General features: G+C 39.4%; 1 protein-coding gene across 1 annotated transcript in view; it reads left to right on the top strand.

Moving 5' to 3' along the window:
• The window catches only part of LOC107677352 (transcription factor COE3-like), a 112,790-nt gene that overhangs the window by 81,968 nt on the left and 14,130 nt on the right, over nt 1–16,692 (top strand). The window contains exon 11 of the mRNA XM_016472232.1: nt 9,779–9,867. Within this exon, the coding sequence (XP_016327718.1) occupies nt 9,779–9,867 (89 nt within the window). The remainder of the gene's footprint in view (nt 1–9,778; nt 9,868–16,692) is intronic.

Genomic DNA, 16,692 nt, shown 5'->3' with positions numbered 1-16,692 from the left:
ACTTCTTATCGTCAGACACTTCCAGATGAACACAAGCCAGTTTGAATATTTTGAAAGAGATACATTTAGGTCATCAGAAATTAAGCGTTCAGGCCGTAGGGAATGGGAGGGGGATACGTACATTGGTGGAGGAAACTGGCATCTCTGTGCAGACACAAATTATTTTTATCATATTCCTTTTATCTGCCTTTCATTAGCAGTAATGGACCCCAGAAATGCATCAAAGACGGTCAATGTGCCCATTCCACTGATTATAGGTTGACTGTCTTATCTGTGCTGGAGTGGAAAGCCAGAGCAGCAGTGTTCAAAGCATGTCTTCTCCGATATCACTGCCGTTAACACTGCCATCACAGGAAGTGATCTCACAGTCTTCAAACTGAAGCATCTGGGGCTGTTAGAGGGATATTTCTTCACGGCTTAGTAAAATTCAGAATTCAATTCAATTTTTCAGTTAATATTTTGTTGCATGGAATTGTTATTTAACAACAGTTACCCTTGCACACCTCGATAGGTGCGTAGGAAAAATGAACAAAAAACAGGTCCAATTTCAAAACAAAAAAGAATTGATCGCGCACACTATCTGCACTTGCAAATGTATCAAAATATAAATTGATTCACTCACAACGTTTCAGTCCATGACATGAAGGCCTGATAAAGGTCATGGATTGAAACGTTGTGAGTGAATAAATGTATTCGTTTTTGTTTTGATGGAAGTTTTTAATTTTAATTTTAATTGATTATGCCCTACACAATGTTATATTGGAATTTGAATTGGAATGACAGGAAAAGGAATTTACTTTCCAATTAATAGACATTCAAAAAAATCCATACAATTTTAATTAAAAAAAAAAATGTAACGAAAAAAGAAATGATATATTTACTATGATTATATATTGATTATATTAAAATAACAAATATTAACTATAAAATTTAATAATGTACAGCTTTATAATTTCATATGTAAAGGCATATTTTTATATTATATATTTTTATGTTTTGTGATTTAATAATTTATTGCGGTTTATTTCAATTTCAATTCTGCATCTTGTTTGCTATCTTTATTCAAATTCAATTGAAATTATGATATTGTAAATTAAAAGTCTAAATATCACAGAAGTCTGCTCTGCACCTGCTGGCTGTGGCTTTTACCATTCCTAGCACTACAGGGAAATGTCAAAGACTGGCTCTGTCCAAATTCCCTGAAAGCATTTCACATGTGGCATGGGCTAGTCAGGACATCTTGTTAGATTTGCAGAATGTTAAGTCCATTTTCACTTTCAGTGTTGCAGCTGGTACCTGATAACTATTACGGCTCTGTTGCTTTCTCACATTTACTCTGTTCTCTGCCGCACTCCCTTTGGAGAGATCTTCACTCTTATTCTGTTAGTTCTCCCTTCTGCCTGCATGCATCATTAAGTCCTTCAGTCCACCAACTCTTGTCTCTTTCTCTCTCTCTCTCTGTCTCTCAGGGGGTTAAGACTCCCCAGGTGTTGGGTTAGAGGAAGGAGGGCGAGATGAGTGTGAAGAGCCTAAGGGTATTGACTTTCCTGGGAAAACACAGCTCTCTAAAATCAGTAGCCAAATACTGCAATAACTCAACAGCCATTGATCCTCTTTCCCCTACGGCCACATTGATCTATACATTACAAGCTCTGAGACTGGCGGCATGGATCCAGCCTACGCTAACACAACCCTCCCAATCGCCTGTAACTTACTGCCTCTGTCATTATAATCATAATAATAATACATGTGACCAGAAGTAATGTATTCAGTATGATACAGCCGAACGACAGCAAACCGTGCTTCTAGTTTGCAAGCATTCAAGCTGCATTTGGGGCATCAAAAGTCAGCATTTGACTTGGCCTTTTGGGTATAGTGCTTTGTTTGATTGCGTCAGTCAAGAAGATCCAGCAGAAATAAAACTTGTATCTGAAACATCCTCTCCACTCTGCGGGGCTGCCGAGCACGTAGAACAGGACCCGGCATGATGTCATCATTTCGTTCAGTTGTTTCACAGCTTGGACGCCGATGTGTTCGAGAGTCTCGCACTAGGAGGTGGTCTGTCAGCAGTATCCTGTCTGTGGTGTATATTGGTGAGATACTTTCACAGTAGCTCCAGTACAGCCTTTTAGAGGAATCCATTTGCTTATATAATGTCAAATTTCAAAGGTTAGAGAAGCAGACATCACAACTTTTCTCTATCCTGTAAGCCAAGAGTTTGTCAAGAGTATTTACAAATTTATGTTTTTGTATTTGCATAAATCTTAGGGGTGTGCTGAAACAATCACATAATAATACATATATATATATATATATATACAGTATGTGTGTGGGTGACAATATTTGTTGGCTAGGCACCAAAATAAAAATGCTTGGCCAAAACAGCAAATTTATTATTTTAAATTATAATTCTTAATAATAATCTTTAAAAAATGTATTGAAATATTTAAAAATAATAATAATAATTTTAAATACTGGATTTTTTTCTATAACTCTATATATGTTTTTCTGAATTTTAAAGTATACAGTTTCAGATCAAATTTTCCACTTCTGTTTGTCCACTTATTTTCTTTTGGTCAAAAACTAAAAATGGTATTTCATGGAATTTTTGATGGCCAAAAGTTTTCTTCATCTGTCTATGAGGCTCTATAAGGCCCAAGAGATATTAAAACTATATTGATGTATCGAATAATGATTTATGTATTCCAATCATATCATGAGGTAGCTGGCAATTCCCAGCCCTATAATAACTACACAGCACCAACTCTGATATATGGAAATGTGTGCAGTGACTTGAATGTAGCGAACATTCCCAGTGTGGAAAGACTGAAGTGGAAGTGACATTAACACACTGAGCTCCTTCCGTTACTCCTTCTCTCTCTCTCTTTCCCTCTCCTCGAAGACCGAGCAGTGACGCAACCATGCTGATTACCACTTGCATCCGTTTGCCTTACCGGCTAGATATGTTAATCATCTGCTGGATAATTGCCTCTGTAGTGCCTTGATTAAGTTGAGTGGCACGTCAAGGAAGTGTGCCTCAAAGCCATACTTCCCCCACCTGAGGAGCCTGTTATTATTTTGGAGTCACAGCCTAAAGTGTCCCCCCATGAAACGACTAATTATCCAACATTGGTTCCACAGGTCTCCTCTTTAAGAGAAAAGTGACTCCTTTGATAGTGATATGAATCTCGGTTCTGTAGAGGAACGACACATTCCCCTGGTGGAGAAAAGCCCTCAGCAGCTCATCAAATACTCAACCTCCTCTTTTATTCCACTGATCTTACTTCCCGCATACAATGACAGACACCCGTGAAGTGATATAGCACATGTGCTTTCCGAACATCTTGCTCCGTTAATGTGACGTCTGACCAAAAGTGAGAATCATTTGTTGATTATTATCTGTCCCTAAAAAGCCAGACAGTTTTTCATAGTGCGGTGTCACACAGGGATAAACCGAGGTTAGCTCAGCTTTCCTAATTGCTGCCATAACAGCGAAGCACGTTCAAGCCGTAATTAAAAGTGTGTGGTTTTTAGTGCGAGCGAGTCTGTGTTCTCTGCGTGTTTGAAGAGGCTGGGGTGGGTTTCTCTTCATCTTCCCTGGTGGCTCTCCACTTTAAAGCAGCCTGCGCGCCCTGCCTCTACTGTCAATCACAGTTTAAAGTTCATGAAATTTCTATGAGGATCGATCCAGGGAGGAGGAGGAGGTAGGAGTGTTTGGGGGTTGCAGGGGTTAGGGATGGGGGAGTCAGGCCGTAATGATTGATCAGAACTTGCACTTTGAATCTCACTTCTTGTTTTATTCCTTCTGAGTGGTGCGAAGAAGCGCATTCCGATTTTTCAGTCAGTTGCGGAGCAAGGCGTTTCCATGTGCCGCAACCTTTTTGACGCGAGGACAAAGAGGAGATGGATGGGTTGAAATCGATGGCATGCAACAGGGGGTCTTCAGATGTTTGTTAACAAGCCAGAACGGCGACCTCGCAGCAACAGAGTAGAACAAGAAAACAAATCGCTTCCTCTCACGTCGCCCCATTGCGCATCTGTAAATGTCTTCCCCCTAAAGAGTAGCTGGGCAATCTAAGTGCGAGATACCCATCTGCAGGTGAAAGAGCGGCTCGGAGCCATTCTCTCCCATATCAATCATGTAGCACATGAAAATGAGAAATTGAGGCATGTTGCGTCGGAATCCGAACCCGCATCAAATTCCCCATTCCATCAATGTGCTTCCCACGGACAGAGCAGGGCTTGATCAAGTGTTTTAGATGGGCCGAAGGCTCCATCTGAAATCGTTCAGTCTGCGTTAGAGGGAGACCGCTGAAATAGCCTCTCTCTGAATGGCGCAGACACGCAGTTGCGATTGTGGCCTAGGGGGGCATGACTACGCTTACGATCGCTGCATCACAGGGGCTAAGGAGGAGAGAACGGGAATGGATATGGCACCTAAAAAGCCCTGTGTTGTAAAGACAGACGCCATCAGGGAGAGGCGAAACATGATCAGCCGGGGGGCCAGTTGGAAAGTGGGAACAAGAGAATGTAAATAGAAAAACAGAGGAGGGTAAATAGATGTAAGCCCACTGGAGAGCATGGATGTAAACAAGCAGAGACTGAACGTATATACAGTTGGCAGGAGACAAGTTATTGGGGCTGGGCTGGGAAATTAGGTGCTGTGATAGCTTGTGGAGCAGGGTTGTGTGCCATTCAGAATAGTTTTTACAGTCCTGAATTGGAATTGAATTTGAACTCAGAATAGTCTTTAAATTCCAATTACATTCCTGAATTTGAATTTGAATTGAGGTAGCATACAGGATACAGCATTGCAATTCGAATTTGATTGTAAGGCAGTGAAATTAAATAAGGAAATTCAAAGAAAAAAAAAGGAACATTTTAAGTATAAAAGCAAATCTTGAGACTGAATTTTAAATGTTGCTTGACAAAGAAGGATTTTAAAGTTTAGAAAGATGTTTAAAAAGCATTGAAGCTTTAAATATAATGGATGGATGGATGGAATGTACGAATGAACGAACAATGGATGAATATGACGGAACGATGGATGGATGGATGACTGAGAAGACATGTAGATATATAGAATGATGGATGGATGGAACAAACATAATAAATTACTATATTTATAATAAACGTAATGAATTTAACTGAATAAATTAACAATTGTGGACAAGGAATTACATGTGTTGAATTAATTTGAATTGCAGTTCCTTTTCTTGTCACTCCAATTCAAATCGCAAATCAACATTCATGTGTGTTGTGTGTGGAGCCAATTATTCATTTACATTCTCTGCTTTTTCTTTCATTCTTGTTGTATATCTTTCCTCTCCTCTTTTATTTCCCTCCTTCTTTTATTAGTAAGCATTGCCCTCATTAGATCTGGCTATCATGAGTTGGTGTGTGTTGAGTGGTTTCCCAGTCAGCCCTAGTTGACCTCTGACTTCTGCAGAGCATGTAATAAGAACAGAGAGGTATGCTGGGATTGATTTTAGAGTTTCACGCACTACCTCTAATTTGCTAGATAGATAGCACTCCGGCGAGCTCATATGTGAGGACAAACGCAGGTGTGCCGTGCAGGTTAACTGCATGTCAGAGGTCAGACGCTCAATGGTTTTGCTGATGTGCGTCGATGATGATGGGGGACACGATTCAGACTCGACCCTGCAATGCTGATGATCAAAAGCTTGACAGTAATAGATGTAGTTATGCAAGCAGATGAGGAAATGCTTTTTTTGTGTCTCTTTTTTTGGCAGCTCATTGTGTTGTCCCATCCCACTGGACATCTGAAAGAGGAAATCATATTAATCTTTCGCTGTTACCTCACACTCCAAAGCAACCTTCTATTTAGCATCAGTAGATCTCAGTGGAGAGTGTGATAACCTTCAAACGAGAACGAGAGAGAGAGAAAAGAGATGTGCAGCCCCACAGCGCCTGCAATAAGGAGATGATTAAATTAATAATAAATATACATCCCTCTATTCGTCTCCTCCAACACACACACACACACACACACACACATACACTCGCCACCTCTTCAGCGAACTGCATTATCTTTCCCTTTTCGCAATCGCACGTCAGGCACAGCAAAGACGCGTGGATGGCTGAGAGGAAGGGAGAAAAAAATCAATACAAATTACGACGGAGAAAGTGGCACTGATGGCTAGAATTGCAGCATATGTTTACACTAAATCAGGCAATCTATCTTCATATGGGCTGTGTAATGCAGGCGGGGTCAGGGTTCGGCCCGCGCACACACACTCTCCAATTACTCCCACTTCTCCACGGGAGGCAGCCGTATCGATTGGCTGAGAGGACAGAGGCCCTGCAGGCAGCCAATGGGGCGCTGGGGTCAAAGTTCAGGGGGATTTTAATAAGAGAAGTAATGGGCTTAATTTCTTGGGGGTGTGATAGAGAGACAAAGCCCTCCCTCTCATGTCCCCTGTCCGACGGTTCATTAAAGTGCAAGTTTTATGGGATTGCTTTGTGAAATTGCTCTTATGGATGCTCTTCTTCCGATGTTCCTGCATCTAGTTCATTTTCTCTCATCTCATTCTTTCTTTCTTCTATCCTCCCTCATCTTTTGTTCTTTCAAGTTTTTTTTTTGTTTATTCATTTTTGTACATTTGTTTGTTCATGTCTTCGTTCATTCATTTATTATTCATGTTTGTTCATTTGTTCGTTCACTCCTTTTCTTTCTTTCTTTCTTCCTTTCTTTCTTTCTTTCTTTCTTTCTTTCTTTCTTTCTTTCTGTTTTGCTTGTTTTTTTTTTGTTTACTTGTTCATTAATTCGTTCATGTGTTTGTTTACTCCTTCCTTACTTCTTTTGGTTCCATCCTCCTTTGCATTCCATTTCTTTCTTTCTTTTGCTTGTTTTTGTTTACTTATTTGTTCATGAACTTATTCATGTTTTTGTTTACTCATTCGTTACTTCATTTGTTTCCTTCCTTTTTTACATTCCATTTTTTCTTTTCATTTTCTTTCTTTCTTTCTTTCTTTCTTTCTTTCTTTCTTTCTTTCTTTCTTTCTTTCTTTCTTTTTATCTCTCCTTCTGTCTTACTCTCTTTTTTCCTGACACCTTATATCCAGATGGCGGTGATTAGCACATAGTAGACTGTCCAAAAACGACACAACAAAACAATGGCACGTAGATCGCTTACTGAGTCTAATCACACTGCCGTTTGATCAAACCGCAGTTCTCCCGACTTGGAGAAGGAATGTGATCGTTTCCACAGAGCCTTTCTCAGAGAGTCCTGAGAGACTGTTCCCTCACTTTCACAGGGGCATTGAGTCACAAAGACCCCCACACACCCCCTCCTCAGCAACCGCTGTCACTCAGCCAGCTCTTTTCTCCTCCTTGCCGTGAAACCGGCTCAAACAAATTTGATTTAGCAGCTTGCTGAGACCCATTCCCGAGGAAAGAAAACAAATATTGTTATAATGGTAATAACATCTATTTGCCGCGCACGACAAACGGCACCGGGCCCTTTGAAAAGAGGCCCCTGCTCCTGCGCAGCCACCTTATTCTTATTCATGAAAGCACCGCTTATGCATATTAGTGCAAACTAGGTATTCTACTCGCTAGCATTTGGACTGTCAATCATCCTTACGGAATACAAGAGGCAACAGTGACACAAGCGGACCGGGCAAGAAGGCTGACAAATTGTCCCCAAAGTCAAGTGGCACTGATGGCTAGAATTGCAGCATATGTTTACACTAAATCAGGCAATCTATCTTCATATGGGCTGTGTAATGCAGGCGGGGTCAGGGTTCGGCCCGCGCACACACACTCTCCAATTACTCCCACTTCTCCACGGGAGGCAGCCGTATCGATTGGCTGAGAGGACAGAGGCCCTGCAGGCAGCCAATGGGGCGCTGGGGTCAAAGTTCAGGGGGATTTTAATAAGAGAAGTAATGGGCTTAATTTCTTGGGGGTGTGATAGAGAGACAAAGCCCTCCCTCTCATGTCCCCTGTCCGACGGTTCATTAAAGTGCAAGTTTTATGGGATTGCTTTGTGAAATTGCTCTTATGGATGCTCTTCTTCCGATGTTCCTGCATCTAGTTCATTTTCTCTCATCTCATTCTTTCTTTCTTCTATCCTCCCTCATCTTTTGTTCTTTCAAGTTTTTTTTTTGTTTATTCATTTTTGTACATTTGTTTGTTCATGTCTTCATTCATTCATTTATTATTCATGTTTGTTCATTTGTTCGTTCACTCCTTTTCTTTCTTTCTTTCTTTCTTTCTTTCTTTCTTTCTTTCTTTCTTTCTTTCTTTCTTTCTTTCTTTCTTTCTTTCTTTCTTTCTTTCTTTCTTTCTTTCTTTCTTTCTTTCTTTCTTTCTTTCTTTCTTTCTTTCTTTCTTTCTTTCTTTCTTTCTTTCTTTCTTTCTTTCTTTCTTTCTTTCTTTCTTTCTTTCTTTCTTTCTTTCTTTCTTTCTTTCTTTCTTTCTTTCTTTCTTTCTTTCTTTCTTTCTTTCTTTCTTTCTTTCTTTCTTTCTTTCTTTCTTTCTTTCTTTCTTTCTTTCTTTCTTTCTTTCTTTCTTTCTTTCTTTCTTTCTTTCTTTCTTTCTTTCTTTCTTTCTTTCTTTCTTTCTTTCTTTCTTTCTTTCTTTCTTTCTTTCTTTCTTTCTTTCTTTCTTTCTTTCTTTCTTTCTTTCTTTTTATCTCTCCTTCTGTCTTACTCTCTTTTTTCCTGACACCTTATATCCAGATGGCGGTGATTAGCACATAGTAGACTGTCCAAAAACGACACAACAAAACAATGGCACGTAGATCGCTTACTGCGTCTAATCACACTGCCGTTTGATCAAACCGCAGTTCTCCCGACTTGAAGAAGGAACGTGATCGTTTCCACAGAGCCTTTCTCAGAGCATCCTGAGAGACTGTTCCCTCACTTTCACGGGGGCATTGAGTCACAAAGACCCCCACACACCCCCTCCTCAGCAACCGCTGTCACTCAGCCAGCTCTTTTCTCCTCCTTGCCGTGAAACCGGCTCAAACAAATTTGATTTAGCAGCTTGCTGAGACCCATTCCCGAGGAAAGAAAACAAATATTGTTATAATGGTAATAACATCTATTTGCCGCGCACGACAAACGGCACCGGGCCCTTTGAAAAGAGGCCCCTGCTCCTGCACAGCCACCTTATTCTTATTCATGAAAGCATCGCTTATGCATATTAGTGCAAACTAGGTATTCTACTCGCTAGCATTTGGACTGTCAATCATCCTTACGGAATACAAGAGGCAACAGTGACACAAGCGGACCGGGCAAGAAGGCTGACAAATTGTCCCCAAAGTCAAATTTGACAGCCTTTTATGATTAATGGGCTTGATTATGGAGAAATATCTCCCTAACTGCTTTTCGGGTGTTTCTTTCTGCCGTTGTATCGCGACAGAGATGGGAAAGAGGGGCTAAGCGGAGGTGCTGTTTGCGGCGAGAGAATGAAATAAACGTGAGCAGGGTTGAGAGAGAAGAAAAGAATTGAATTAGGCAGGAAAGGTTAGAGTTTGGTGTATAAAGAAATGTAAAGAGGGACAGGAAGGCCATAGGGCCTCACTAAACACTTCATAAAACAAATTCACACAGGGGGAGGCCTGGATTGATGCCACAGGGACAAACGTAAAAACAAATATACAGGGAGAAACCTACACAGACACACGCTGATATTTAACCCCATGGCAGAGAACTCTGGGAAATTGACAAGATGACATAACAGCCTGTTTCTGAGAGAACTGCAGTCAATTAAATCAAATAAACATCTTATTTTCGGTTTCTCCCGCAGCTCTGAATGAACCCACCATAGACTACGGCTTCCAGAGGCTACAAAAGGTCATCCCTCGTCACCCTGGAGACCCGGAGAGGTTACCTAAGGTAAGTGTGGTCGCCAGAAAATGCTTTCGCTGCTTTCAAAATCACCCATTTTGTTTTCCCTGGCCGTGCTTTGGATTTACACAGGCTCTCCTACATTTGAAAGAAACGCTTGACATAAATTTGAAAATAGGTGTAAAGCATTCGCTAGATGGGAGTTGAATATTTCAGCCTCAGATTTGGCATTGCATCTCCGTTCTTGCTGAAAAGGATGCGTGTTTTCTTATGTCTGTGAAGCAAACCTTGATTCTGAAAGCCTGAGGGTCTTCTGTTTGATAGCGTAGAAGAACAGCTCGTACTGGCTTGTGAATGAAAAAGCAACTGTTTGTGTGATGCTGGCTTTGAGGGTGATATGGAGGTTAGATCGGCACTGTTAAACACGCTGGTGGCACATTGCAGCTTTGGGGCAGCAACAAGCAACAAATCAAAGAACAAAGCTGATATGCAACGGGTGCAGAATGAGTATATATATATATATATAAATACAAAACACGTGTGTGCAAAACTCAGTGTGCCGTCAGGTGCCCTGGGCAGTTTGCCCCCTGGTTAGTATGAAAAGATTATTTTCCCCTAAAAAGGCAGGAAGCTAAGTGAGAGAGATTCTTTTGGGCAAGGCGCTGGTGTTGGAGGGGATCAGATCTGATGCGGACTGACACTTTAAAACAGCTGCCAGATTGAAACCATTTATCAAAATCTGACATCTGAGATCCAGTCACCAAAAAAGCAGTTTATTTGTAAATTGATACTAATAGTGAGCATACATTGTCTGGCCGCTTTGATGCTGCGATACGTGGCAAGGGGAGACCGCCAGCTATCACCTCTTATATACTTATACATTCAAGAGGAAAACTCAATAAGAATGATATATATATATATATATATATACATACATATACACATACATATATTTCTTTTTGGATAACAGATGTGTTTGACTGTGTTTTAGCATATACTTAAGCATAGCTTGACTCCTTCCAAATCCTTGATCAGATCCACAGTGTGTGTGCCAGTGATGGCCCCAGCATTTAGAAACCCAGCTGTGTTTGTCTGACGACCTTTGCTGGGGCCAGGCATGTATCAGGCTTATATATAATTTCATTTCCAGTCCCGGGTTTGGCCGTGAGCACACACCTCTCTGTCCAGATAGATCAGGAATATGGATGTGATTCAGGAGGCTGCTCTGTCCTGCAGGCAGCTGTGTTTCTCGCTGGCATTCGGGACACACATTCACAGGCAGTCCCAGGTTACCACAAGGTTAACGACCTGTGAGATCCACATTAACGGACACCTGGATTATGGCGTGTCTTATAAACTCAGAAGGCGGGGGGGGGGGCTCTCTTAGCAACCGTTTCCAACAAAAGAAAAATGAATGCACATTAAATGAACCGAAATGTCCTGTTTGCATTCTGAAATATTTATAAATGGGCTTTCTGCTCAGTCAGAGGGAATATGCACTTTATGTACATGTGGCAGTTCCCAGAAGCCTTGGACAAAGCAGATAGTGGAGACTGGGGCTAGTTGTCACAGTTTGTACGCGAGTGAATATTTCTAAGAGTGGGTTTAGTCAGTTTCTCTATCAATGCAAATCTTGATCCTAAGACGCAATTAAACTTTACACACTGTTTTAGACACGCTGATATTTTGTGACAACATGCCCCAATGGTAAAGCATATTGTTACACTATATGGGGTAGATTAAAAGAATTTGATTAACAGCCATTAAACAATATTAGGTAAAAATAAACAGCAAATTAATTCTGAAACAAAAATAATAAAATAAAATGTAAAATGTAAAAAAAATATAAAGCCACTGTTTTTTTGTTAATAAACAGATATTTAAATGAATGAATTTCATAAAATTACAACATAAAATGTTGTGACTTGATCATTTTAATTTTAGTTATTGGAATACAATTCTAAATTATAATTATAATTCAAATTAAAGAGTGTTTTACATGTTTGAAACCAACATAAAAAGCTACTGATAAAGAAAATATACATTTGTGCAGTTGTATTTTTCACTTAAAACCTTATACAGAAGTTATTCAGATGATATCGTCCTTGTGACAACTAGCCCCATCCTGTTCATACTACTATGTGCCCTCTTTAAGGAGGAAGTAGATTATTGGCTTCCTCTGCCTTGTCATTTTCGCACATTTTGCTTTATCAGTTGCTCTTTATTAGCACAATAAGTTGATATGTGTGTGTGCAAGTGGCAGGTTGCTGTTGTAATGTTGTTTATGTATGTATGTGTGTGTGAGGTAGACCTCTGTTCACCAGGCTCAGTGTGTGTATGTGATTTATCATTGTTAGGGGACCTGTCGGATGGCTTGCTCTCCCGGGTCAGCTGATCTGCTCTCGCCGGGCGCTTGAGAACCATCCTCCCATAATTGAGCCCCTGGAAAGAAAGCAAGGGGAAAACAGGAGGAAGAAAAGATAGGAGGAAGATAGAAACACGCTTGTCGGGAGACAGCCTTCAGGGCTAGATAGCCGGGCCAATCTAGAGTCAAACAGACTCACCTTGTTACCTGTGCTGAATGAACTGTAGAGCGTCTGAGCGACTCCTCGTGACCCATTCACCCACATACACTTCACACACACACACACAGACAGCGGGGGGAGGGACGGGAGAGTTGAGATGGTTTCATGCTGTGAAGCTGTGTTGTGGAGGTCTGTGAAAAGGAAAAGGAGAGGAACACAGCATCTCGATGCGCCGTAACATGTGCTCTCTGCCTTTTGGCAGGTAGAGTGAAGGGATTAACATGCAGACATGAATCCAGCTCATCCAGAACACCTCTCAGGGGAGGGAGCCGCTCACATGCCTCCCCGAGCGAATCTCTCACAGAGTCCAAACCCTTTCTGTCTCTTAAAAATAAAGGTTCCAATTAGAACCAAAAAGAGTTTTACTGACCAGTGTTCCACAAAGAACTTTTTTTATATTTCATAATTGTCAGATGATGCTAATGCTAAAAACAATGCTAAATGCAAATATTAAAATGCAACTGCGCATATAATTGCACATAGTTAGGATAATAAAAAAGGCCTTTTTTAAAAGTGTGGAAAATATCTATTGTTTTTGACATTAGGGATGCATCAAAACCAACTTTATAGTACTTTAGTGCAAATTTTACACATCACTTGGTAATATGGCCAATACTAATACAATATTTGCCCAAGTGTTTGTTCTAGTGTTACTTTAATATTATATATGTGCTATTATAATTTTATTAAAAATTTTAATTAGCTTTTATTTTGTATATTTTTTAGTTGTCATTATTCAATTTTTATGTGCTTTTGTCATTTTTATTTTGTGAATATGACTAACTAGGGATATTTTTATTTCAGTTTCCGTTTTTTTCTTTTTTTTTACTTCCAGTTAGTGATTTTAGTGCTTCAGCATAAACTTATTTCCGTTCATTTCCAGGGTAACATTTCTAATTTTCAGTTAGTTTTAAAGTGTTATTTTATTTCAGCTTTGTTTCAATTAACAAAAACGTTTTAGTCATATTTCTGCTGTTGTTTATGAATTAGGCAACTTTTCAGTTTAATAATTTTGCAAGATGTCCTACGTGTTAATGTTTGACTAACTGTCCAGAGGTTATTTGAGTTGCAAGACCAAGACCATTTATTGTGTAAATGTGAAATTACCAATATATATTTTTATTTAGCTGACCCCACTGAAAGTCATTAAATTTGCATCCTGATCTGAAAAATCATTAATTAAAATGATATTTATTAATTGTTAATACTGTAAGTACTATTTAGTGTCCCAAGAGCTAAATAGACAACTCAAGATACCTTGAAAAATGATTTCTCATATCAAGAGGGTCTTAAGAAGCTGCAAAGAAGAGTATATGGAGGAACCAGAGATCACAAAGTGGGCGGATTCCTCCAATCGCTGACCCTGCAGAGGATCGCACACGGTCCTCTTGGTAGCACAAGAGGGACTCCTGCCTCGTCCTTAACCTGTGATGCAAGGGACCCTCTGCAAGGTCCCATCACCTGATCCCCAGCATTGCCTGGGGCTCCCGGGTGAGGAAGAGAGGGTGTCAAATTGGGGCTTTGCTAAGAAAGACCACCACCCTAGAGTAATAAAGATCACAGGATGACTAATTGTATGCCTGGCAGGCGGCAGATCTTTACACCTCAACAGTCAGCTAATAAGACAAAAGGCCCGGCGCCTGTCTCTCCCAGGGCCAGGTGGCACACCTCTGGAGCCCAGAGCGGGGTCAGGTGCTCGGGCCGACCAGCTGTAATCGTCAGCGGGTCTACTTCAGGGCAACTGCCACCTTATCAATCATTGATTGCATTTCATTAGGGGTTCAAAAGAGTGAGTATTGAGCCTCGAAGTGATATTGAGGTTACAGTGCAGCTTGACTACAGGGAACGCAGCGCTGATTTGTGCTGGCAGACTTAATTTGAGAGGGAATGTGCCGGACTTTTTGTTTGGGCCAAGAAAGTGTGATGTGAAGTAGTTTGTAGAAGTGTGTGAGGGGTGCGTGTGTGAAGTAGCCGCAGGTCGTTCTGTAGACGCCACATAAATAATGAAGTAAAGCTAAGTCCACCGTGCAGAACTGTGCAGTTTATTCACCTCGTGGCTGTTTGAAGTCATTCTATACCTCTCTCACTTGCTTTTTAGTTTTTCTACATACCTCACTTTCTTATGTTTCTCAAATAATTAATTTCTTTTTATATTTTAGAGACTAACAAAACAGTTTAGCCTTACACTTATATTTATTCATTCATTTTAATTTTTTTTATCCAAAGTGACTTTTAAATGATAAATACAAAGCTGTGAAACTAAAATAAATATATTTTGTTACTATTAATATCATTTACTTTTATTAATTTTAATTAAAATAAAAACATTTGCAAAACACTTCTTACTAATATTACTAATAAATACTGCATCATTATTAATATTAATTTTAGCTGATGCAGTATAATAAAATCAACAATAACTTTTACATACTACATACTACATTTTTACATTTCTCATAGAAAAAGTGAGTGGAATGTGTGCAGTGGAGAGTGTTCTAGGTTCTTGCTCAAATCTATGAGACTTTTTTTTGACTTTTATTGTCCACCAGGCAAATATTGTTGTTCACTTACAAGAATCAAAATGACTTAAGTTTATACCTAGGGTTAGTGGCTTGGTCAGATCTCTAACCTGATGTAAGAAAGAAATTTTATCACTAAACCAATGAGTCATATTTGACCTTTAATTATTTCTTTATCAAAATAAAATTCACTGACTCAGAACACACAGACTCACAAATATGTTGTATTTGTCAGCGTGTGTGAAGGTGTGAATAGCTAAGCACAAGTGAATGTGTGTGTGTTTTTACGTAAGTGCTTGTGTGCCAAAGGGCCCGTGGCAGGGTGTCGTAGCCAGCGAGCATCAGAGATATTAACTAACTTCTGTTTTATAATGGAGATTAATGAACTGAGCCGTGGCCAGGGGGAAGACAGGACAGGAGAGGAGAGCAAAGGAGAAAGAGGGTATGAAAAAGAAAGAGAGAGAGAGGGGTGTGCTGCCAGTGCCAAGGCTGTGTTGGTGACAGATTGCCCACTGGGTGTGGATGGCAGAGCGCTGTTGAACCAGGGACAGGTTGGGCGACTGGGGCCAGACACAGGGAACTGCAGCGGGGAGGCAGCCTGGAACAAGAGCCCCATACCTGGACAGCATCAGGCACAAGAGCAGGGGAGAACCAAACCGTGGAGACACATACAGATGGGCAGAGAGAGGGAGGGAGTACTGGCGCGTATAATAAAGAAATGCCCACAGGAACACCATAAGAGAGAGACGACCAGACATACAGTAAAACAAGAAATACTTTATGAACGTGCACCCACACATTTAAAAGAAAGCACTCATAAACACATACACTGTACACTGATTGATGCATAAAACTGGGTGTAATAACAGTCATACAAAAAAAATGAATACATAATAAAAAGCATTAATACTGTTTTTCTATAACCTAATATAAACAGGTTGATTTTGTCATTTGAAATAATATTTTTGAGTTTAATGTTTTTTTTTTTTTTTTGTTTTTTACAGTGCAATGAAAAAACAACTATCAATAATTAATACAGAAAGACACTTAATTATGACACATAGCTCTTATTTTATAATTATTTCTTATTTTTAGTATATTATTTTATTATTAAAATATTTTCATTTGTCAATTTGGCAGATGATTTAATGACATTTTTTAATGATTTAGTGTGATAATAGATTTGATTATAGCAGTGCTATTTTAGTATTACTGAGATATTGTTTTAGTCCTTATTAATATTTTGAATATTTTTATATTTTCCATTTTCAATTAATTTGAAAGTTTTCAAAATTTATATAAGATATATATATATATATATATATATTTCTTGTATCAGTTGTTCTATATGTTATTTGATATTTTCAGTTAACGTTTATTTTATTTCAAGTAACAATTTTTTTCTCTTTACCGTTTTTTTTTTTAATTATTTTTTTTACTGTTTTTGTTTTAGTTATCATTAATAACCCTGGATTAAAGCGAGTAAATGCTTCACAGGATGTGTCTTTATTATAGAAAATGTACAGTAAAAAGTCTTGCTTTATTTGTGTTTCAAGGTGCTCTCTTGTTTTTGTTCTATTCTAATCATTTATTTTTTTGGTTTAGTCCCTACTCATCACACTGTAACAAATGTAAAGGTTGAATAAATACATTAGAATGAGTAATGCAAGAACAACAGAGCACAAGGTCTCAACTGTAACAGGGACTCTCTCCCTCTCTCTCTCTCTCTCTCTCTCTCTCTCTCTCTCTGTCTCTCTCTTTCTCGCCCC

This window comes from Sinocyclocheilus anshuiensis, unplaced genomic scaffold (assembly GCF_001515605.1).
Source record: "Sinocyclocheilus anshuiensis isolate Anshui unplaced genomic scaffold, SAMN03320099.WGS_v1.1 scaffold352, whole genome shotgun sequence".
NCBI lineage: Eukaryota > Metazoa > Chordata > Actinopteri > Cypriniformes > Cyprinidae > Sinocyclocheilus > Sinocyclocheilus anshuiensis.
This window is presented reverse-complemented; position numbering and strand designations above follow the sequence as displayed.